The sequence below is a fragment of the Dendronephthya gigantea genome, unplaced genomic scaffold (genome assembly GCF_004324835.1).
Source record: "Dendronephthya gigantea isolate DGI-Jeju-01 unplaced genomic scaffold, DenGig_1.0 000172F, whole genome shotgun sequence".
NCBI lineage: Eukaryota > Metazoa > Cnidaria > Anthozoa > Malacalcyonacea > Nephtheidae > Dendronephthya > Dendronephthya gigantea.
In genome coordinates, this window is record NW_021163182.1 from 291,361 (window position 1) to 316,051 (window position 24,691).

The 24,691-nt window shown below is 37.7% G+C and overlaps 2 protein-coding genes across 2 annotated transcripts; both read left to right on the forward strand.

The window, feature by feature from the left end:
• Positions 1-14,730: 14,730 nt before the first annotated feature.
• LOC114538015 lies at positions 14,731-16,780 on the forward strand. The gene is made up of 2 exons (XM_028559125.1): positions 14,731-14,774; positions 15,040-16,780. The coding sequence occupies exon 2, from the start codon at positions 15,041-15,043 to the stop codon at positions 16,778-16,780; it is 1,740 nt and encodes a 579-aa protein (XP_028414926.1). The 5' UTR covers positions 14,731-14,774; position 15,040.
• A 68-nt stretch (positions 16,781-16,848) lies between these two features.
• On the forward strand, positions 16,849-18,666 carry LOC114538016. Its single transcript, XM_028559127.1, has one exon. The coding sequence runs from the start codon at positions 16,849-16,851 to the stop codon at positions 18,664-18,666; it is 1,818 nt and encodes a 605-aa protein (XP_028414928.1).
• The last annotated feature ends 6,025 nt before the right edge of the window (positions 18,667-24,691 follow it).

The following is a 24,691-nucleotide window of genomic DNA, read 5'->3' on the forward strand; positions in this document are numbered from 1 at the left end:
TGAGTTTGTAAAGAAGGATAAACAGGAATTGGCTGCTTCAGGAATTGATGATGAGTATGATGAGCTTGATCAATTTTTTTATGATACCTTTGAAAAATATACTGATGCAACTGCAGAGCTGGCAACACAAGCTAACGAAAAGCAAAAGATAGAAAATGAAGAAAAACTTATAATCACAGATATAAGGACACAGGCAATGAAAAGAATGAAAAAATCCCAAACAGATGAAAAGAGAGAGCACTGTACTCAAAGAGATCATAGAAGAAGGTAGGAAAGCTGAAAATGAATTGGAAGTAAAGCGAATAGCTTTGGAGGAAAAGTGTCTTGAAGCAAAAAACGAAATGAAAGACACGAAATGTTCAATCATGTTGTGGACAAGCAGCAACAGCTGGAATCTATGCTTCTTGTACAACAGAAAGACAAGCAAGGGAATCGCAAAAAGAATTCATGCGGATTCAGGTTGAGAATCAAAAACAAGGTTTTTATGAACAACAGCAGAAAATGCCAACACAAATGCAAGTCCAAAACTCACAGATACAGCTACATTTTTTATGAGTTTTGAGAGATTCAAAATGGTAGTGGTTCAAAAAATGTAAATATTTTGCAAATGTTTGTTACATTGTTTTAAAACAAGCATATAATTAAAATTACATTGTTAATTTGTTGTTCATACACAGTTAATCCTTGGTGTCAGTTAATCAAGTTAATCCTACCAAATTGCCACTCTACAGCAATTTGCACTTTGCTCATGGATATGTTGAAAGCTTGTTGTTCCATGGTCAAGTGTGCCCCTTTAAAAGATCCTTGCACATGCTGTGTGACAGGGTATGTCTCTCTACACATACATAACGGCTTGCCAGTAGCATCAAAAGAGTGTGCTTGCAACTGTTGGTAAAGTCCTGATTCAACAAATATTCTTGCATCATGTCTTTTTCCTCTGTAAAAAGGCAAATGTAGAGTAGTGAATATGTTAATTAGTTGAAATGAGATGCTTATACATTCCAATGGTTTCTATAGTTAACTGAACATACTAACCCATAGGTCCTACCATATTTATACTATCAAACCACTAGGAACCAAAACTGACTGGTACTTAAAGCATGTGTACGTTTGTGTCCATAAAAGACATGTCCCTGGTTATATCCTGGACTGCATATTGAGCGAACCTAATATGCAAAAAATGCAAAAGTATATAAGTCCAATAATTAATTCCAATACAAACACTTTTTGTATTGTCTGAATTTTCTTGAAAATGTCTTTTAATACTATATAATAGAATATAATGTGTGTCTGAGTGCAGTGTCTGTCTAAAAATTTAATGCGCAGTTCTAATATTTTCCGCACCGCACATTAATGCCCACAAACTGCACTTGGCTTTTTCAGGGCCAAGCCAGGTGAGGTCAATGTTAATTCATTACTTTGAAAAACACGCCTTTTTTCCTAAAAGCTCACAGCGCACGAAGCAATTTGTCAAATGAAGGGAACCGCTTTGAACAGCGAACAGTTTCTTAGTACAGCGAACAGCATCTACACGGTACACATTTACACAGCACCAAGCAAGCGTGTTTAGATGATTTCCCGTTACACGCCCATGTTTTTCGAGTTAACATGTTTTAATACGTTAAACTCTGTTTACATAAAGAAAGCACGCGTTCTAAATAAAATTTAGCTGAAGACGTCTTGGCTTTTTCGCGTGTTTTCGAGAAAATGTCACGCGCCACGTGTAGCATCACCCAGTGTGTCTGGCCTAACAAGCAAGATTTTAACCCACTATTTTATACATGTACAGATTTAATTTAAACACGAATTTAGTACGAGTGAGATAAAATAACACGTCCCCCAAATTCATACATGCACCGCTGTATACAGTCCATTAAAAGAAAAGTTTAAAAAGTTTAATCCTTTTCGAATTATTTCCAAGAAAACGGGCTGAGTGCAGCAGATATGATATGGAATCACATCTGACGATTTGAAAAAAATATGGAATATGAAAATGAAAATTGTTGAAAGGCTTCTAAAAGAATGTTTGTTTTAAAACGTGTGATTAACGAAATGCACGCTCGAATGATCATAAGACGCAAGGAGGAATGCGATATAACTATTTTTAAAACATGATTCCTGTGCAGCATTGAAATGCTATTTTTATAAGTACCAAACGTTTGTTGGACATCGCGAAATCGAAAGCCTTAATTGAATCAACTAAGAGATAATATATTTGAACGACGGCCGATGGCAATATTATAGGTAGCATTCAGTGTTTAGTTTGATTATTGGAATGTTATGCCTACAGTAGGTTAAACATCGCATTTTGGTCGCGTCGAATGCAATTGAAACAATAGATAATGAGACGATAATGAGGCTTAATGAGGTGTAGCTATCATCCCATTAACCATCGTTTGAATTGCATAGACACATCAAGCTGAGCCGTTTAATTAAGAATGAACACGTCATGTCTTTATAGCTTCCTTATACAGGGATATACATATTTTTAGAATATAAAATAATTTGAGTATCTTTTTGAACCGACTTGAATCTGTCGACACAACAGCCTTGATACAAATCTGTAGTTAAGCATGCACATAATTATGTTACATATCTAATGTTTAAAGTTTTGTATATTACCAAGCTCGAGAAATTTAAGTAGCTTTGACTGAAAAGTGATTTGAAAAAGACAGAGTGTTAGCTAAAGAATAAAAATGCCTTACAAAAGCATCAGTGAAAAATCAATGGACTACTTACGCTTCAGACTAATTATATCATCTAGCTAAAGAAAAAGAAAACATATTACCACAGCTGGGAGGATCGTACTAAAAGTATAAAGTTTTTGCTTCATTTATATATTTGAAAGACGTAACCGAGAACAGTTGAGAAATCTTTACGATAGACGAGTTCATAAGAGGTGGACGAGTCTTATCATCCATGCCTTATTATCTATGGCCTCATATTTCCTTTCGTCACGAAAAACTCAATGTAACTTCACAATATATTCTCTAACAGGTGACGGGAAACTAAACATCCGCACTACACGATGCGAGAATTATTTGAGAATATATGCAACATATCTTAAAATTTATATTTGAATTTCTAACATTTCAGTTGATTACGATGACGTCATCAGAGGCAATTCTACTCCTGACAATGGTTGTGTCACTGACCAACATTTTTTGTTACGCACCGCAATGTTTTCAAAATGAATTCTTGAATAAAAAAGGTGAGGGCCGAGTGGACTTCCATCGGCGCGAATGTTTTATGGATGAGTCCCCGAAGACAACGTCCCATGGGAAATGCGAATTTGTGCCCCCTTTTTAAACTTACATACCAATATGTTTCAATAAAGAAATTAGTCTTAAGACACCAAAACCTGCATGATGTCACTAAAATTACCTGAAATAATGATTAAGTGAATATTGCCACTTTCTTTGCTAGCTATTCAAGGACATCGCTTAAAAGATTCTAACACTGGATTGACATTCGCACAATCCTTATTTGAAGATCCCTTTAGCGTTAACGTACGCAATGCTGTGCTTGAAACGAAGTTCTTCCAGGGTATTATTCAAAATACTCTGGAACCGGAGCAGTATGGCGGTTACATGGTGCAGGACGCAGCTTTCGTATTTGACGCAGTGAAGGCTTTTGACACCGCCGCTGAAAATATGCGAGGCGAATACCCTCCCGATTTCGCGCTGTTTTATCGTGGAAGATCCGAGTGCTTTACAAGTTATGCAAGTTATTTCGTTTCTAAATGGAAGCTTTTTAGCGCGTCGAGCATCTTAATGGGCCCAGCAGTCGAAACATACGTAGCCTATCAAATGAAACTTGCCCAAACCCAACCCAAGAACCTCGCTATCGGTATCCTACCCTGTGAAATGTTATGGCCCTGGGTTGCTGCGCAAATTGATCATCAAGTCCCAGAGAAGAATGTTTACCGGTCATGGGTTGATGATAATCTAGATAATGGTTATTCCGGTGCCCAGACATTCGCTAACAAGTTTTTCACTGAAGGAGACAAAGATGCTTCCCAGATAATTTTTAACGAAGGCATAATCAACGAGTTAAATTTCTTCCGCTCTGCTTGTGGTGAGGATCCCGTCGACTACGATTTTGGCAATAAAAACGAAACTGCACCGATCGTTTAGTTCGCCTGTCTTAGAGATAGTTCGCCTGTCTTCTTATGTTTAAGTTCACGCCACATTATGGTCATGATTTCAATAAAAACCTGAAAAAAAATTTCATATAAGTATGATTCAAATCGCCTAGTGAGATATATATTTCTTGATATTGCCTTCTTAGTATAGTCCCTGGGCCGCTTTTGATGTATGTATGTATAAGTCTTTATTAAAATTAGAATGTTGCATAAAGGAGTCACAAAAAAAGGTGGGACTTCTAATTTTTTCACTGCGGTACGTTGTCTATCGTGGCCAGTGGGATGCGCGCGTGAACGTTTTGACCTCTGCTCACGCCAGTTTTTTTCAGCCACTTTTGATGGCGTACGTACGCACTCCAGGTTTATTCATCTCAATGAGCATAGCTCAGTGGTTTTGACGCACTCAATTTGCACTTGACCAATTAATAAATAACCATATGGAATTTTAATTAACATCAGAATGAAGTATTTTTTGAAAAATAGGTCGCCTAGCAATTTTTGTTGTCGGAATTAACGATAGACAAATAATACACACGTACATGAAGAGATCTCTACTCGAAAGCCATTTAAACGGTAGGCCAATTTTCATTTTCATCTTTAAAAATTATTCAACGCAATAATTGTGCTTTTCGCTAGGCTCTACAGTATATTCATAAATATTCCAAAAGTTATTTTCTGTTCATATAAATATCTAACCTTAGAAAACAACACTTGGGACAATGAACCACAAACGACAGACAATTACTTCAATGAGAAGCTCCTACGCAGTTTATATATAATATCGACTTTTTCCCGCCATACAGTACGTCTTTCAAATGTCAAAAGCCGGCCGTTTATTTCGAAATATTTTCCCGCATTTCTTATTTCCTTTTGAGAAAAAATCCAGATAGGATCGGACAAGATCGTGGTATTCGTCTATTTTTTTCTGGGCAGGGAAATGTGTCACTTAACAGCCAAAGGCTTGGGGCTGGTTGTTCGAAAGGCGTTTGGCTTAAACGGTGGATAAGCCAAAGTTTAAAAATACTCTAAAAGACCTTGTGAATGACTGAACTTGCATCTATGTATTAATTACAGTATGTACTTCCTTTGAAAATTAAGTTATTCACATCGAAATATTTTAGCTCCTTCGTCCAATAAAGGAATAATTACCGTTTAAGCTAAAAGCCTTTCGAACAACCGGTCCCTGGTTTATCTTGATATCCGTTGAATAACCGTTAGTCGTACACACTACATTTATAGTTGAAGTGCAAAAGTAGCCGATATACATAAAAGAGCCGTCTTGTGACTATAATATAATTTTCATTATGCGCTTAAATATTATTGTTGCGATCGCCACTTTTGCATTGCGAAAAACGTAAGGGATAAATAAAACATAGTATCTGGACTGGAGAGTTAGGACAGAAGGAATAGAATATTCGAGTAATTTTTACCGTTATTCGCACGAATTTATTTTGCTAGGTTCGATGATTCGGGGAGAGTTTAGTATGTTTGCGCGTCGGGTAACTTTTGAGGAAGGAGCTTGCCAAAATTGGATTCGCATCAGAGGATCGATTCTAACTTGCCTGGTATGAAAAACGAAAAAGATTTGAAGTGGCAGGAATTAAACAAAGGCAATTAAAACGAAGCCTCGACATGTGTTTTTGCCTTTTATAGGCGGCTGTTATACCATATTTAGTGCTGAGCACAGAAATAATTGAACGACATAGTGATGTACTTACAAGTTTGAAATTACTAGTTTGTTAAAACGAATATTTTGAAATTGTGTGTTTCAGATCATACTTGGTAAAAGCAGCAAAGTTTGTTGTATTGGGAAATGTAGACGTTCTCTGGTTAAAATATTTATTATTTCACGAGCTTTCGACTGTCAGTTTACAGTCTTCAAGGGATGGAAAAAATGGAAGAAGACTGTAGACTGACAGTCGAAAGCTCGTGAATTAGTTAATATTTTAACCAGAGAACGTTTACATTTCTCAATATCATTAACCCTGGTTACGCATCAAATATATCTTAATGTTGCAATTGCTTTTCGACTAGCAGAAGTGATTAAAACACTAACACCAAATTGTGGGAGAATGGGTTGTCGGGTTGAAGTACTCCAGCAATAGTTATTTACAAAATTGTTTTTCAATTGACCATACACAATTTATCTAAAATAGGGTCGTAATTCCCTGGCCTGAATATCCTAGGGGTGATAATCCCCCAGAATTAAGGAACTAAAGTAAGAAAGGGGTGATAATCCCCTAACAAAATAATGTGGAAGGGATGGTAATCCCCTGGAAATAAGAAGGGGCAATGATCCCCATAAGGACTTCAACTGGAAGCAACTTCAACTGGGAGCACTTCAACCCAAAACCATATATTTATTTGTTTACTTATTCAAAAACATCATACAAAGTGTTACGACCATAGTGGCACAACCATAACTTTCTAAGATATTAGAGAGGTATGGTAGAAATGTTCTCACGAGTGTTTTGCAAATGTATCTCAGTAATTGCTAATAATATATTTCAAGAACAAGTCTTCCTTGCAATACTTCATACCGGCCATACCAGTTACATTTCTAGTGAGCTCTAGTACAACACCTAAAACTGCCGTTGCCCTGGGCGTTACCCACTGTTTGCCGACATCTGCGTGTATGTATGTATGCAGCCTTAAGGCTGAATTACGTAATTATCACAGTTAAAAACATTGCGTTATATTTAGAATATTAAAATATCTAGGCAATATATATCTAGATATAGATTGCCTAAGAAGGCGTGCGTGTTAAGCTACATGAGGACATCAATCATGCGTGGTAATCCTTCTTATGTAAAAACACAATAACTAGATTAGTATGAGAAATTTGTTACAAGAAAGTTAATATCCAAATCTACTATAATTAACTCACGTTTTTCTGATATCCAGTTCATCCTTGCAAAAAAATAAAAAGTCATTTAATGTCTAAAGTCTATTACCGCGCTCATTTTATATAGGAATGACACATGGAGTGTTTGTCCAGAGGGTCACTTCCTAAACGGGTTTTATCGCAGTGCTGGCGACACAATAAGTAAAATCAACAGAGGTTACTGCTGCAAACCAAACAATCATACTGATCAGTATGGATCGTGTTATGATGAAGATGTTGGAACATCGTTTAATCAAGAAGGATGGTCAAACTGTTCCAAGGCTGGTTATTACATCACTGGTCTTTATCGTGGATCTGGACAACATCGAGAAATTTCGATGCTGTCAAAATACTTAAAAACATCGATCAATTTCGACGCTGCTTTTTATGTACGTGGTTCATGCACTTTAATTTAAAATGTTGGAAACAAATAGATGAAGTTTGTTTCCAGAACGGTTAGTTAATAGCACTATTTATATGCATGTGTGTAACTACAACTATTTCAGCTGGAAACATAGCAGATTCTTTTAGAAATTGAGTTACCATGTAATCAAATTTCCATAATTTGATGTTGGAAGTCAAAAGATTTAGGTCACGAATTTTTAATTTTTAAGGTAATTTTAACGGAAATCGTGATTCGATTATAAATATTACTGGGTAAATGGTTGGTTAGACACTGAATTCTAATCTGCATAATATTGTCCAGTACCATTTTCACCCATATACTGTATATGTAACTTTATGACAATCGTAATGTTTTCCTTCTCGCTATAACCTATTAGCTAGAAGCAATTATTTAATCCTATTACGGCACGCGTGAGCCAACCGTGTAGCGTTAGAATTAGTAAATTTTTTTGTAACCATAGCTACTGCATGCGCGGTTATATGTCTTTGCGCGTGTGCAGTAGTTCAGCTGGCGTGAAATTTTCCGCGCAAATTAGTCAAAATCGCCCATCATTGGCTAATTGCAAATACATTATTTGTGCTCTAGTGAGAGCGTGCTTTCATTGGTTTAAGGCCGTTAATTAAACCCACGGAAACTAGTCAGGCACTAGTGAAAGTTATAAATACACCGAACATTTCTTAATATATGCATATTTGCGTGAAATGCTAATGTTTTGTCGACATACGCAGTACCCCGCGGTGAGCCTATTCTTTTAAAGGAAGATTGTTCTTCTTTGGACATTGGGCTTGTTTATTTCAATATTTCTAAGGCTTCCTCAGCAGAGAAGCATCGTTTCATCAGCAGTGTTTGGAAGCCTACTTTGGGTTTTGGTTTTCCCTCATGTGTTTAATAACACAGGAAAGCTACGAAAGAGTAGACACGAGTGCTTAGTTCAATTCCCATGGCTTGTGTACTCGAAGTATCTCGATGGCGTCTTTTGTTTGCCTTGTATTTGTTTTGGAGTACAATCTGGGAAAGACGCAGCGAGGCTAGACAAGCTATTAACATATATTTGTTCATTTTGATAGGACATACTTTTTTTTAATTGGGATATTCTGTTTAGTGGGTTTTCAGATTTCCAATGCTACTTTTCTTATGTTATTTGAAAAATAACTCTAAATATCAGAAATTAAAACAACCAGAGTACAGTGAATAAAAGGTGAACTGAAGTAAGCTCATGTGCCCAAACGCATGGATCAGTAATACGGAATTCATTAACCATTTCCCAAAGTCAAGCCGCGCAAATCCCTTGTTTCCTGACATGTTGCCCGGAAAATGGGGCGTCTGACGTCGTCAGACTCATTGAATGCACTGTCAATTTTATTTAAAGATAATTTGTTCATTTTTTGATGACATACGAAAGGTGTAATTAATTGGAAAGCGTAAATAATAACTGAAATTCATGAATATTTAATGGTTGGGTTTTTTTATACACCCTGCACATATGCTTTTCTTAACCACGTAAACATATAAATCTTCCGTTCCTTTTTCCGTTTTGACATCGATGTTAAATAAGAAAAATTCACAAAAATTTTGAAAGCATTCTAATTCATACGTACGTATGAAAAATAAAGTAAGTTGAAAGCAACCATTAGCAGCGAAAAAGTGTTTTCACGTAAAAAAAATCACTCAATGTTATCGAATTTACAAGTACATAAACAAAAAGTCATAACATTCTTAAATATATATACTGTTCCATAAATTATTTTATTCCAAAAAAAATAATCATTTCCCGCGTTTTGCACTTTTTTCCTCGTTTCACCCTCTTTTCCACGTTTCACCCTTTTCTCCGCTTCCGCATTTTACCCCTTTCTCCGCTTCCGCCATCCCGCCTGCGCGTTTTACCATTACCATCAACCATGCATTAATTGCACGAGCGTACAAGACTAAGATAACAGGAAATTCTGGTATGGTTTATGAAAAACTGGAAAGTTTGTGAGTATTTGTGGAAACACCGCACCGGATTGTTCTTGTCTTGGCCAGATCTTGGCCTCGTTGTCAACAACAAGCTTCTCAGTTATCACTAATGAGTCAAAACTTTCGGCAATTTTAAAACATTTTCCTCAAATATCTGGAATTTCAATTATACATTAATAACGATGCCGGGTCAGGAAATGTCAGTTTATATATCGTTCCGAAATTTTTGTGTAAATCCTAGCAACTATTTATTTGCTATATTTGAAAAATAAATATTGGATATTTGCTAGCGACAAAAGAGAGTAGGTTGTATTGAGAGTAGGACGGAGTATGAATACAGAAATATCATAAGAATAATCTCAAATTATTTAAGATCCTGCAGTTGTACGGTGCAATTGTTCATGCATGTAACTCGCTAGTCTGACATATCCGCGATATTGAGAGGTTGTTGAAGTGTTCACACCGTATAACATGCCTTGCAATGACCAAAATGAACATTTTATAAATTGGCAGGACCTTTACATAAAATATAAGAGAAAAAATACTCCGAAAATAAACATCTTGTAAACTCAAGACATGAGCTGTTAAAAAACAAGACACAAAAGCCCTGTTTACACTACAGTCAATTTATCGGCACGGCACGGCTAAAATGGGTACCCGTGCCCAATTTTATTATTAAATTGGCTACTTTGCATGGCTATATTTTCGGTAATACTTGAGATTTTGCAGCCAAACTTGCATGGCAATTATACTAATTTCTGTATGCTCTTTTAAGCTGTGGTGATTTAATTCCTTCTTGTTGCCTAGATCTTAGTTGGACTATTACACTAAAGGCCAATTAGAGCTAAAAATGGCTATAAGATAAATAAAAAGCAGGGGGAAATATTTGTGTGAATTTTGGCGTTCTTGTTATGTAAAAAAACGCTCCGAGAATTCTTGTTCCCTCTTTATAACAGAACAGAGCCTTTTAAAAGATCGAGATTAAAAGATCGAGAGCCGTTTAAAAGATCGAGATTATTTTTAACCTTCAAAACCGCTTTTGCCATCAAGCATGCATCAACTCCATGATTGCACCATTGACCGTGATTGCACGCGCGTACAAAGCCAAGATTACAGGAAATTTGAGTATGATTTATGAAAACTGGAAAATTTGTGAATATATGTGGAAACACCGCACCGCATTGTTTTTGTCTTGGCCTCGTTATCAACAACAACTAAACAAGCTTCTCAGTTATCAAAACTTTCGGCAATCTTAAAACATTTTCTTGAAACATCTGGCATCTCAATTATAACTGCCCGTGGGCAATACTATAGACGTCATAAAATCCAGGTTTGTATTTAATCTTGTGTTTTCTCAATTTAGTCCGGTCCTCAGGTGAACTGAGTGTGGTGTATAAGTATATTAGGCCTTTATATGTCGCCGTAAAACTCATAAGTGAAGCATGATTCAAGGATATATTTACCAAAACTAAAACTACACTAAAGTTGTCTTAGATTTCGTCCATTATTTACACAATTAAAGTTGAGCTCATTGGAATCATATTTCATAACCATAAGTATAAATCCAAACAAGGATTTGAAACCTACAATCAATTGTCAATAATGCGTTGAAACAGCGGTAGTTTTCGTGTAAATTCCAAAGATATTTCCTGAGCCGGGTTACCCCAGATTTAACGATCGAAGCATGAGATGATTTTGAGGTATTAAAGAAGTTTTTCTGAAACCAAACAGGATGACGATTGCCTGGCTCATATTATTATTATTTACTTATTTCACTAAGTAATTTTACGCTTCACCGCTAGTCGGGCTTATGTAAACAACAGCGCTATACCAGCTTACTCTTTAAACTTTTTGTAATTGATTTATAAATAGTATTTACCCAATGCAAGGCTGAGCAGATTTTATGACTGGTGTCTGGGAAATACGATGCAGGGTCAGGAAATGTCAGTTTATATCATTGCGAAATTTTGTGTTTACTTGCAATATTAAATATTCGCGTATATTCTGTGGAATGTAGCAACTTAATTTTTCCTTTGTTATACGCTGAAGTACACAATTATCCGCTCGATCAGCTGAATCAAGGAAATTATTTTTCAGATACTTGTGCAAATCCTAGCAACTAGTTATTTGCCATATTTGATAAATAAATATTGGATATTTTGATAGCGATAAATTCCAATGTCAAAAAGGGAGTATGTTGTATTTACCTAAGAATAATCTCAAATGATTTAAGACCCTGTTGTACGATGCAATTGTTCATGGATTGTAACTCGTCTGACATATCCGCCATATCGAGAAGTTGTACAAGTCTTCGCACCGTATAACATGCCTTGCAATGACCAAAATCATATTGCATGAGAATTTGCATCGGACGTATCAAAGTATCACTGCATGACTTTCACTTTGCGCAAAGCTTAATGCATTTGTTCTGCAGCGGAATTGGAAGGAAATTTGGCAGGACCTTTACATAAAATATTGCGTGACTGTTTGTATATATGGAGTATCACTTCAAAACAATTGTAATACTAGCTGTCATCCTTGTTTTTTCTCTTGTCGACAAACGTCGCACCGGCTATTTTAATTAGACTTTCAGGCTTGAATTCCTGTAATTATAATTTTGTATTCATATTCAGTGGCATTTTGGCGCTGCATTTTGAGAAATTGCCCGCATTTATGGGGCGATAATTAAACTTCATTCTGCCATCTGAAAGAACGTTTTAAAACATATATCTTTCGTTTGCATGTTTTTTCTTATCTTATCTCGCTGGGGCATGCGGAGCAAAATGTTTATCTCTAAAATGTTAGTGCGTATTTGTATGTAATATAAATAATGACTGAATCTATAAACTCATGACTGAACCTATATTTTATGCATTAAATATGTAATTCCATTTGAAATAAAAGTTTTTACATCGAAATATCGGCTGTTCAAATCAAGTTTTCAGTTGCTCAATAAACAGATAATCTTGTCTTCCATTTTGAACCTATCCGCCGTTTAAGCAAATAAAACAAATTTTGAACAAACGGCCCCAGTGAAATATGTTTCCTGTTCACACTTTTCTTAGCATCTGCATGTTTGTGACTATCTACAGAGCATTTTAAAGTGTTTGCGATATTTTCCCCTGGTATATATAACAACTATAGACTATCTCGTGATGTGTATCATCACCTCATACTGCGTAATGTTTTTTGCATATACCGCAGATTCTTTCTGATTTATCGATCTTTCTAGATCTCTTATATTTTGGCGATCAATTAAAATGAATTAAAGTTCGTTTTTTGGTTCTTGTAGCTGCTAACGAAAAATCACTGCGTGAATTTGAGCGTTTTCTTTCAATTCCTAACATTACCAGAAATTTGCGACATGATAATTTGCATGTATACTAATTTGCATTTAACTTTCAGCATAATGGCCTTCAACTTTCACTATAAAATACATATAGTAAATATACAAAACCTAAAAATGCCGTTGACCTAGATCTTGCCCTCTGTTTGCCGACCTCTGGATCAATAGAACAGCCGTTTCCCAACGTTTTAATGATCGAATTACTTTCCTTAGGTATTTCTACGTTCAGCCAAATGATTGTGAACAAATGTGTATATAGCCTTCGTATTGTTCAAGTTCCAGACAAGACTGATAATATTTTTTAAAGTGATTGCAGTAAAAATCCGAGCCGTATAGAAAAGTTTATACACAAATACGAAAGAGAATATCTTAAACAATTTTTTTGGGTACATTATACGTCAATTCATCAACTACCTGAATCGAAATATTCGAATCAATGTGAGCGATTTTATAAGTTCGTGGACAGCACACGGACAAAACTTTGAGCAATATATTTTTAAATTTGGCCGAATGCAGAAATGCCCAAGCTAAAAAATCCTGTCACCAAAACGTTTCTAAACAGCTGCTCTACCGATCTAGAGGTCGGCAAACAGTGGGCAAGGTCTAGGGCAAGGGCATTTTTAAGTTTTGTCTATTTACTATATGTATTTTATAGTAAAAGTTGCAGGCCATTATACTGAAAGTTAAATGCAAATTAGTATACATGCAAATTATCATGTCGCAAATTTCTGGTAATGAAAGCTTTTAAAAATTAAATTTGTAGTCATCTGTATTTCTAACTGAAATTAACCACAGTAGTCGGATTAAGAAATGTTTTTTTGTGTTATAACTGCTTTCCACTTACGAGCTTTTTATACACAAGTAGTATACAGAAGGGGGGTTCTGGAGCAGGCGGTGCAGGCGGTGCACGATGCACCGCCGATGACGTCGTCGAATCTTAAATATTTTAATTTATTCAGGTAATTTTAATATAGTTGAGCACTTGAGCTTTGCCGGTTTGTTACTCAGCAATTTCGGTTTATTTTCATGCGATTTCGCTACCGTTTATTTATCTACATCGTTCGGTAGTGTCTGGGTACTTCATTACCGTTAGCTGTGTACAATTTTAGTTTATTTCACACAGTATATTGCTGATATGGTTACCGTTCATATATCTGTAGAGATTTTAAATTGCTGTCGTCTTTGTTTACAAAAGGTAATTTGTGAGCGCCACGGTGTGCGCTACTCCCACGCTATCTACAATCCATAGTATTTTATATTATGAGTGAAAATGCAAATTGTACCATAGAACAGACAAGAACGAACACGTTCGAGCACGTTCAATAAATAGTTGTTAGTGCGCATGCGTGATACCTATTTCATTAAATCTTCTCCCACAATCAAACGGTGAAGGTTTTGTGGATATATACGGCGGTTTGATCGAAAACTTCATTCGTCGGTTTCGTCCTGTAAATTCGAACGTCGATTATTTTTGCAACTTGCGAGAAATACTGAAGAGTAAAGACAGTTGACAGAGGAGATTAGGTAAGATGCATTAACTAAAGTTCAATTATTAAAAAATACTAAGATTTTGTTCAATTATTATGAAAAGCACTAAGAAATCGCTTCTTAGTAGTTGCTGTGCCCTTGTTTGCTACACCTATGAAGAAATATCTGAGGTGTCCCTTGGGAAAGTCATGCAACGAACGGTTTAGTTGTTAATAGTGCAAAGAAGCCGATTCCTAGTAGTTGCTGTGCGCTTGTTGGCTGCACCTATGAAGAAATATCTGAGGTGCCCCTTGGGAAAATCATGCAATGAACGGTCCAGCTGTTAGTTCGAATAAATCGCTTCTAAGTGTTGCTGTACCCTTGTCGCCTGCACCTGTGAAGAAAGAATCTGAAGGGCCCCTTGGGAAAGTCATTCAACGAACTAGCGGTGGCTGTACAAATTTTATTCAGTACTTCTGTCACAATAAGATGCTAAAAGTGTTCTGTTTATATTTAATAGTTTGATAATTATCATCGTGAAGTTGAAATCCAAAGAGTTGCTGTATTGAGGGTAAGTGTTTACAATTTCAACTAGTTTGAGTTGTTTCCGCTAGGGAATGTCTAGCAACGAACTGGTGGTTGTAGTCAGTGAAGTTTATTTAGGGCTGTCTTACGACAAAGCCATTACTTGCGCATGCGTGATGTTTTAATTTTATTCTCCCACAATAAGATGCTAAAGGTTATGTGTTTATATTATGCTACAGGTGTTGACGTGTTGTGTTTATGTATCTATGGCTGCAGTTGCTAAATTGGGGAATTCAATGTTCTATTTGTAGAATGTCTTTTACATGCAAAACCTGCTCCAAGAACTTTACGCAGCTGAGAAGTTTAACTCGTCATGAACGGTCCGTGCATGGAGAGAAGAAGTTTGTCTGTGATCAATGCAGCGCATCCTTTACACGGAAAGATGATTTGAAGCGGCATAAGAAGCGGCACGAAGGAACGATCACACATATCTGCGAAAACTGTAGGAAAGAGTTTCACCGTCGTGATAATTTAGTGGGACATCAAGCTCAATGTCAAGGGAATCCTTTGAAAAGAGGGTGTGACGAAGACCGAGATGAAGACGATAGCAGTCCAGCTCCAAAGAAAATACGAGTTCAAGTTGAAGAAGGTGAGCCAAATAGTCAAGTTGAAGAAAACCCTTGCAGTTCCACTTCGGCGTTTGACGATTCCTTGAAGAAGATCGAGTTGAAACCGCGGAAAGACCAGAAACAGGACGTGTCCCACTTCTTACGTGGCAAGACCAAACCGATTTTGACCCACCTTTCCAACGAGTTGGTAAAGAAAAGGGGTATCAAATGGTTCATAAGCGTTAAAGTACGGTTCATCAAACCTAAACCCGACGGTGAAGATTTGACTACCGAACCCCACTTCCGTAGTCATTGTATGAAAACAGTAGCCCAACACGAACTCGATAATCAACTAGACGAAGCCAAGCAGAAAATCATCCAGTCATTGGTCATGTTTCAAAAAGAAGGAAGTGGTTGGATATTAGACGAAATCTTTCATCTTGACCTGAGCATCGCTCAGTATTCTCCAGTTAAAGGATCCAGTTATATCCCTCTACCCAGCAAGCTAAAGACTAAGAAAGCTATCATAAACGTGAAGAATTCTGATAACAAATGTTTCATGTGGTCTATCCTCGCCGCTCTACACCCAGTGAAACAGAATGCGGAAAGATTGCATCATTATCAACAGTTTCAAGATGAATTAGATTTGGCTGGTATTGCGTTTCCTGTTACTGTTGACAAGATTGAAAAATTTGAGCGTCAGAACAATATTTCTGTGAACGTGCTTGGCTTTGAGGATGTACTCTTTCCCATCTACATCACAAAGGAACACTTTGATACCCACGTAAACCTATTACTATACTCCCAGGGAACAACTAGACATTACTGCCTCATCAAAGATCTGAATAAATTACTCTACAGCAAAAACCGGAAAAAGGCTCGTATGTATTACTGTCGTTACTGTCTTCATGGATTTATCCGAGACGATCTCCTCCAAGAACACGAACCCCATTGCTCTCAACACGGTCCACAACGTATTGAACTCCCGAATGAAGATAATGCTCAACTGTCCTTTAAAGACTACCACAAGCAGTTGAAAGTGCCCTTTGCAATCTACGCCGACTTCGAAAGTCTTACCACCAAAATCAATTCAGTTAAACAAAATCCTGAAAAATCCTTCACTGAAAAATACCAACACCACCAACCTTGTGGATTTTCCTACATTGTTGTATCCGACTATGCGAAGTACTCCAAACCACCCGTTGTGTATCGCGGAGAAGATGCAGTCGACAAATTTTTAAAGTGTTTAGAAGAAGAGCAGAAATATATTCAAGAGAAACTGGATTGGGTCGAACCCATGCGATTGAGAGAGAAGAAGAGCAAGCGTTTCAAGATGCAGTCCATTGTCATATTTGTGGATATGAATTGGGTTCTGATCGTGTTCGCGACCACTGTCATCTTTCAGGAAAGTACCGTGGGGCTGCACACAACGATTGCAATTTGAACTATAGTTTTACCGGCCGAATTCCTGTTATTCTTCACAATCTACGTGGGTATGATTCTCATCTCATCATGCAAGGACTCGGTAAACTCAAAGAGAAGAAGATCAACTGCATTCCAAACAACACCGAAAAGTACATCTCCTTCTCCATCGATAATTTGGATTATATCGACTCCCTACAATTCATGAATGCATCGTTGGAGAAGTTAGTATCCAATCTAGCAAAGGACGGCGTTGAAAAGTTCCCCATTCTCAAGAAATACATCGACAGCGACAAAATATCCCTTCTGCTAAGAAAAGGTGTCTACCCCTACGACTACATGGACTGCATAGAGAGATTTGAAGAACCAATCTTACCACCGAAGGAATCCTTCTACAATGTGTTGAACGACGAACATATTTCAGACGAAGATTACGCACACGCGACGAATGTATTTAACAAGTTTTCCTGTCGGAACATGGGTGATTACCATGATTTGTACTTGACGTCGGACGTTCTTCTCCTTGCGGATGTGTTTGAAAATTTTCGAAGCGTATGCCTCAAAGCCTACAACTTGGATCCCTGCCACTTCTATACAAGTCCTGGTCTAGCCTGGCAAGCGTGTTTGAAAATGACTGAAGTCGAACTCGAGCTGCTGACCGATCCAGACATGTATCTATTCATCGAAGAAGGTCTTCGCGGTGGAATTTCAATGATTAGCAACCGTTATGGTAAAGCTAACAATCCATACATACCCGATTATGACCCAGAAAAAGAGACTTCTTACGTGATGTATCTTGATGCTAACAACCTCTACGGCTGGGCAATGTCACAACCTCTACCCACGGGTGAAATTGACTGGCTAACCGACCAAGAGATCGCAGAACTTGACATCACAGACGTTGCTGACGATGACGAAAAAGGCTACATATTGGAAGTAGACCTTCACTATCCCTCCGATTTACACGATCTTCACAACGATTATCCTCTAGCACCTGAGAAAATGAAGTTGACAAAGATCCACCGCGTTTTAGTATTCCAGCAAAGCACATGGCTAAAGTCTTATATTGATTTTAACACCGGGAAACGAAAGCACGCTGCAAACGACTTCGAGAAAGATTTTTTTAAACTGATGAACAACTCGGTGTTTGGTAAAACCATGGAAAATTTGAGAAGGCGCGTCAACGTCAAACTCGTCAACGACAAGACGAAACTATCAAAACTAATAGCGTCCCCTTCCTTTGACTACTTCCGTATATTCTCAGAAGATTTAGCGGCCGTCAACATGAGAAAGACGAAGCTTTACCTAAACCGTCCCATCTATGTCGGATTCGCCATCCTGGATCTTTCCAAAGTACTCATGTACCAGTTTCATTACGAGTACATGAAACGCAAGTATGACTGCAACGCAAAGTTGCTGTTCACAGACACGGACAGCCTTTGTTATGAGATCAAGACCGACGACGTTTATGAAGATATGCTGCAAGACATCGATCTCTTTGACACGTCGGAATACGCGCGAGACCATCCATTGTACAGCCTGACGAATAAGAAAGTCCTCGGCAAGATGAAGGATGAAACGCACGGCATACCCATACAAGAGTTTGTTGGTTTGAGACCCAAGATGTACTCCATCCTTTACACAGAAAACGACAAGCAAGTGGAGAAGAAAACTGCCAAAGGGATAAAGAAGTCCGTAACAAAACGAAAGCTCCGACATACTAATTACAAAGAATGCTTGTTTGAGAAGAAACGGACAATGGCTAGCATGAATCAGATTCGAAGTGAACGCCATGAAATCTACTCCATTACACTTAATAAAATAGGTCTTAGTCCTTATGACGACAAACGATATATTTTAAACGATGGAGTGAACACACTTGCTTATGGACATTACAGTGCAAAGTAATAAGAACTGCATATATCAGTACATATATATGCTAGCTATATTCAATTTGGTCACAGCCTATTTAGTGGGTTTGCACAATTCTCTATAACTTTTACAAAATTTTTTAGCTTAAGGGTGTATATTGCCCTAACGTGTATTATGTTTATTATTTTTAAAACACTGAAATGCTTACCCTCTGTAAATATATAATAATTTTTAATATTCACAGATAATCACAGTTTGATAAAGGGTATATAGTATGCATGTAGCTAATATATGATAAATTCGTGTAACTATATAATTATGTAACTTGAATTTTTATGAAATATATTCCTTTACAAATTGCATATGACCTGTTGTGTTTTATAGCTAAGTCTTTCAATCTACGTCTACATACAAGGTATTCTGCGAGATAAAAAATTCAATAAACATGCTTTCACACCTTATCCATGGACGATAGTCGATTGCTTCGTTTGTTTGTTTGTTTTTAAAGAATAACGCATGTAAAATACACCAAACTTCATATCACGCCATTTTTTTTGTTGTCTGCTTTGACATTACAACGACGTGGTTGCTGTTTCTTTGTAGTCGATCTTTTGGATGGTCTGTCTTGTTTGAGTCGAGTAAGAGGTTTGTCGGGTTGTTCATTCGGTTCTCTAACTTCTTTAGAAGCTCTGATATATTTATTAATGTTCACTTCCATATTTTCTTGTCGTTTTTAATTTTGTGTGTTTTCTAAATAATATTATGACCTGATATAGGTTTTGTAATTTATTGAAAATTGTCTGAAAATATAGCTTTTCAATAACCGCATACTTATTGTGTATTTCTCTCGAACAGCCCCCTTCACACAAACACTCCTAGCTTTTCCGGGACACCAGGGACTAAAAAAGTCCCTGAAGGGACACTTTAAATCTTACAGGGACACCAGGGACTAAAAAAGTCCCTGAAGGGCCACTTTAAATCTTACAGGGACACCAGGGACTAAAAAAGTCCCTGAAGGGACACTTTAAATCTTACAGGGACACCAGGGACTAAAAGTGTCCCTTCAGGGATTTTTTTAGTCCCTGGTGTCCCTGGAAAATTTAAAGTGTCCCTTCAGGGACTTTTTTAGTCCCTGGTGTCCCTGTAAGATTTAAAGTGTCCCTTCAGGGACTTTTTTAGTCCCTGGTGTCCCGGAAAAGCTAGGAGTGTTTGTGTGAAGGGGGCTGTTCGAGAGAAATACACAATAAGTATGCGGTTATTGAAAAGCTATATTTTCAGACAATTTTCAATAAATTACAAAACCTATATCAGGTCATAATATTATTTAGAAAACACACAAAGTTAAAAACGACAAAAAAATATGGAAGTAAACATTAATAAATATATCAGAGCTTCTAAAGAAGTTAGAGAACCGAATGAACAACCCGACAAACCTCTTACTCGACTCAAACAAGACAGACCATCCAAAAGATCGACTACAAAGAAACAGCAACCACGTCGTTGTAATGTCAAAGCAGACAACAAAAAAATGGCGTGATATGAAGTTTGGTGTATTTTACATGCGTTATTCTTTAAAAACAAACAAACAAACGAAGCAATCGACTATCGTCCATGGATAAGGTGTGAAAGCATGTTTATTGAATTTTTTATCTCGCAGAATACCTTGTATGTAGACGTAGATTGAAAGACTTAGCTATAAAACACAACAGGTCATATGCAATTTGTAAAGGAATATATTTCATAAAAATTCAAGTTACATAATTATATAGTTACACGAATTTATCATATATTAGCTACATGCACTATATACCCTTTATCAAACTGTGATTATCTGTGAATATTAAAAATTATTATATATTTACAGAGGGTAAGCATTTCAGTGTTTTAAAACATAATAAACATAATACACGTTAGGGCAATATACACCCTTAAGCTAAAAAATTTTAAAAGTTATAGAGAATTGTGCAAACCCACTAAATAGGCTGTGACCAAATTGAATATAGCTAGCATATATATGTACTGATATATGCAGTTCTTATTACTTTGCACTGTAATGTCCATAAGCAAGTGTGTTCACTCCATCGTTTAAAATATATCGTTTGTCGTCATAAGGACTAAGACCTATTTTATTAAGTGTAATGGAGTAGATTTCATGGCGTTCACTTCGAATCTGATTCATGCTAGCCATTGTCCGTTTCTTCTCAAACAAGCATTCTTTGTAATTAGTATGTCGGAGCTTTCGTTTTGTTACGGACTTCTTTATCCCTTTGGCAGTTTTCTTCTCCACTTGCTTGTCGTTTTCTGTGTAAAGGATGGAGTACATCTTGGGTCTCAAACCAACAAACTCTTGTATGGGTATGCCGTGCGTTTCATCCTTCATCTTGCCGAGGACTTTCTTATTCGTCAGGCTGTACAATGGATGGTCTCGCGCGTATTCCGACGTGTCAAAGAGATCGATGTCTTGCAGCATATCTTCATAAACGTCGTCGGTCTTGATCTCATAACAAAGGTGTCCGTGTCTGTGAACAGCAACTTTGCGTTGCAGTCATACTTGCGTTTCATGTACTCGTAATGAAACTGGTACATGAGTACTTTGGAAAGATCCAGGATGGCGAATCCGACATAGATGGGACGGTTTAGGTAAAGCTTCGTCTTTCTCATGTTGACGGCCGCTACATCTTCTGAGAATATACGGAAGTAGTCAAAGGAAGGGGACGCTATTAGTTTTGATAGTTTCGTCTTGTCGTTGACGAGTTTGACGTTGACGCGCCTTCTCAAATTTTCCATGGTTTTACCAAACACCGAGTTGTTCATCAGTTTAAAAAAATCTTTCTCGAAGTCGTTTGCAGCGTGCTTTCGTTTCCCGGTGTTAAAATCAATATAAGACTTTAGCCATGTGCTTTGCTGGAATACTAAAACGCGGTGGATCTTTGTCAACTTCATTTTCTCAGGTGCTAGAGGATAATCGTTGTGAAGATCGTGTAAATCGGAGGGATAGTGAAGGTCTACTTCCAATATGTAGCCTTTTTCGTCATCGTCAGCAACGTCTGTGATGTCAAGTTCTGCGATCTCTTGGTCGGTTAGCCAGTCAATTTCACCCGTGGGTAGAGGTTGTGACATTGCCCAGCCGTAGAGGTTGTTAGCATCAAGATACATCACGTAAGAAGTCTCTTTTTCTGGGTCATAATCGGGTATGTATGGATTGTTAGCTTTACCATAACGGTTGCTAATCATTGAAATTCCACCGCGAAGACCTTCTTCGATGAATAGATACATGTCTGGATCGGTCAGCAGCTCGAGTTCGACTTCAGTCATTTTCAAACACGCTTGCCAGGCTAGACCAGGACTTGTATAGAAGTGGCAGGGATCCAAGTTGTAGGCTTTGAGGCATACGCTTCGAAAATTTTCAAACACATCCGCAAGGAGAAGAACGTCCGACGTCAAGTACAAATCATGGTAATCACCCATGTTCCGACAGGAAAACTTGTTAAATACATTCGTCGCGTGTGCGTAATCTTCGTCTGAAATATGTTCGTCGTTCAACACATTGTAGAAGGATTCCTTCGGTGGTAAGATTGGTTCTTCAAATCTCTCTATGCAGTCCATGTAGTCGTAGGGGTAGACACCTTTTCTAGCAGAAGGGATATTTTGTCGCTGTCGATGTATTTCTTGAGAATGGGGAACTTTTCAACGCCGTCCTTTGCTAGATTGGATACTAACTTCTCCAACGATGCATTCATGAATTGTAGGGAGTCGATATAATCCAAATTATCGATGGAGAAGGAGATGTACTTTTCGGTGTTGTTTGGAATGCAGTTGATCTTCTTCTCTTTGAGTTTACCGAGTCCTTGCATGATGAGATGAGAATCATACCCACGTAGATTGTGAAGAATAACAGGAATTCGGCCGGTAAAACTATAGTTCAAATTGCAATCGTTGTGTGCAGCCCCACGGTACTTTCCTGAAAGATGACAGTGGTCGCGAACACGATCAGAACCCAATTCATATCCACAAATATGACAATGGACTGCATCTTGAAACGCTTGCTCTTCTTCTCTCTCAATTCGCATGGGTTCGACCCAATCCAGTTTCTCTTGAATATATTTCTGCTCTTCTTCTAAACACTTTAAAAATTTGTCGACTGCATCTTCTCCGCGATACACAACGGGTGGTTTGGAGTACTTCGCATAGTCGGATACAACAATGTAGGAAAATCCACAAGGTTGGTGGTGTTGGTATTTTTCAGTGAAGGATTTTTCAGGATTTTGTTTAACTGAATTGATTTTGGTGGTAAGACTTTCGAAGTCGGCGTAGATTGCAAAGGGCACTTTCAACTGCTTGTGGTAGTCTTTAAAGGACAGTTGAGCATTATCTTCATTCGGGAGTTCAATACGTTGTGGACCGTGTTGAGAGCAATGGGGTTCGTGTTCTTGGAGGAGATCGTCTCGGATAAATCCATGAAGACAGTAACGACAGTAATACATACGAGCCTTTTTCCGGTTTTGCTGTAGAGTAATTTATTCAGATCTTTGATGAGGCAGTAATGTCTAGTTGTTCCCTGGGAGTATAGTAATAGGTTTACGTGGGTATCAAAGTGTTCCTTTGTGATGTAGATGGGAAAGAGTACATCCTCAAAGCCAAGCACGTTCACAGAAATATTGTTCTGACGCTCAAATTTTTCAATCTTGTCAACAGTAACAGGAAACGCAATACCAGCCAAATCTAATTCATCTTGAAACTGTTGATAATGATGCAATCTTTCCGCATTCTGTTTCACTGGGTGTAGAGCGGCGAGGATAGACCACATGAAACATTTGTTATCAGAATTCTTCACGTTTATGATAGCTTTCTTAGTCTTTAGCTTGCTGGGTAGAGGGATATAACTGGATCCTTTAACTGGAGAATACTGAGCGATGCTCAGGTCAAGATGAAAGATTTCGTCTAATATCCAACCACTTCCTTCTTTTTGAAACATGACCAATGACTGGATGATTTTCTGCTTGGCTTCGTCTAGTTGATTATCGAGTTCGTGTTGGGCTACTGTTTTCATACAATGACTACGGAAGTGGGGTTCGGTAGTCAAATCTTCACCGTCGGGTTTAGGTTTGATGAACCGTACTTTAACGCTTATGAACCATTTGATACCCCTTTTCTTTACCAACTCGTTGGAAAGGTGGGTCAAAATCGGTTTGGTCTTGCCACGTAAGAAGTGGGACACGTCCTGTTTCTGGTCTTTCCGCGGTTTCAACTCGATCTTCTTCAAGGAATCGTCAAACGCCGAAGTGGAACTGCAAGGGTTTTCTTCAACTTGACTATTTGGCTCACCTTCTTCAACTTGAACTCGTATTTTCTTTGGAGCTGGACTGCTATCGTCTTCATCTCGGTCTTCGTCACACCCTCTTTTCAAAGGATTCCCTTGACATTGAGCTTGATGTCCCACTAAATTATCACGACGGTGAAACTCTTTCCTACAGTTTTCGCAGATATGTGTGATCGTTCCTTCGTGCCGCTTCTTATGCCGCTTCAAATCATCTTTCCGTGTAAAGGATGCGCTGCATTGATCACAGACAAACTTCTTCTCTCCATGCACGGACCGTTCATGACGAGTTAAACTTCTCAGCTGCGTAAAGTTCTTGGAGCAGGTTTTGCATGTAAAAGACATTCTACAAATAGAACATTGAATTCTCCAATTTAGCAACTGCAGCCATAGATACATAAACACAACACGTCAACACCTGTAGCATAATATAAACACATAACCTTTAGCATCTTATTGTGGGAGAATAAAATTAAAACATCACGCATGCGCAAGTAATGGCTTTGTCGTAAGACAGCCCTAAATAAACTTCACTGACTACAACCACCAGTTCGTTGCTAGACATTCCCTAGCGGAAACAACTCAAACTAGTTGAAATTGTAAACACTTACCCTCAATACAGCAACTCTTTGGATTTCAACTTCACGATGATAATTATCAAACTATTAAATATAAACAGAACACTTTTAGCATCTTATTGTGACAGAAGTACTGAATAAAATTTGTACAGCCACCGCTAGTTCG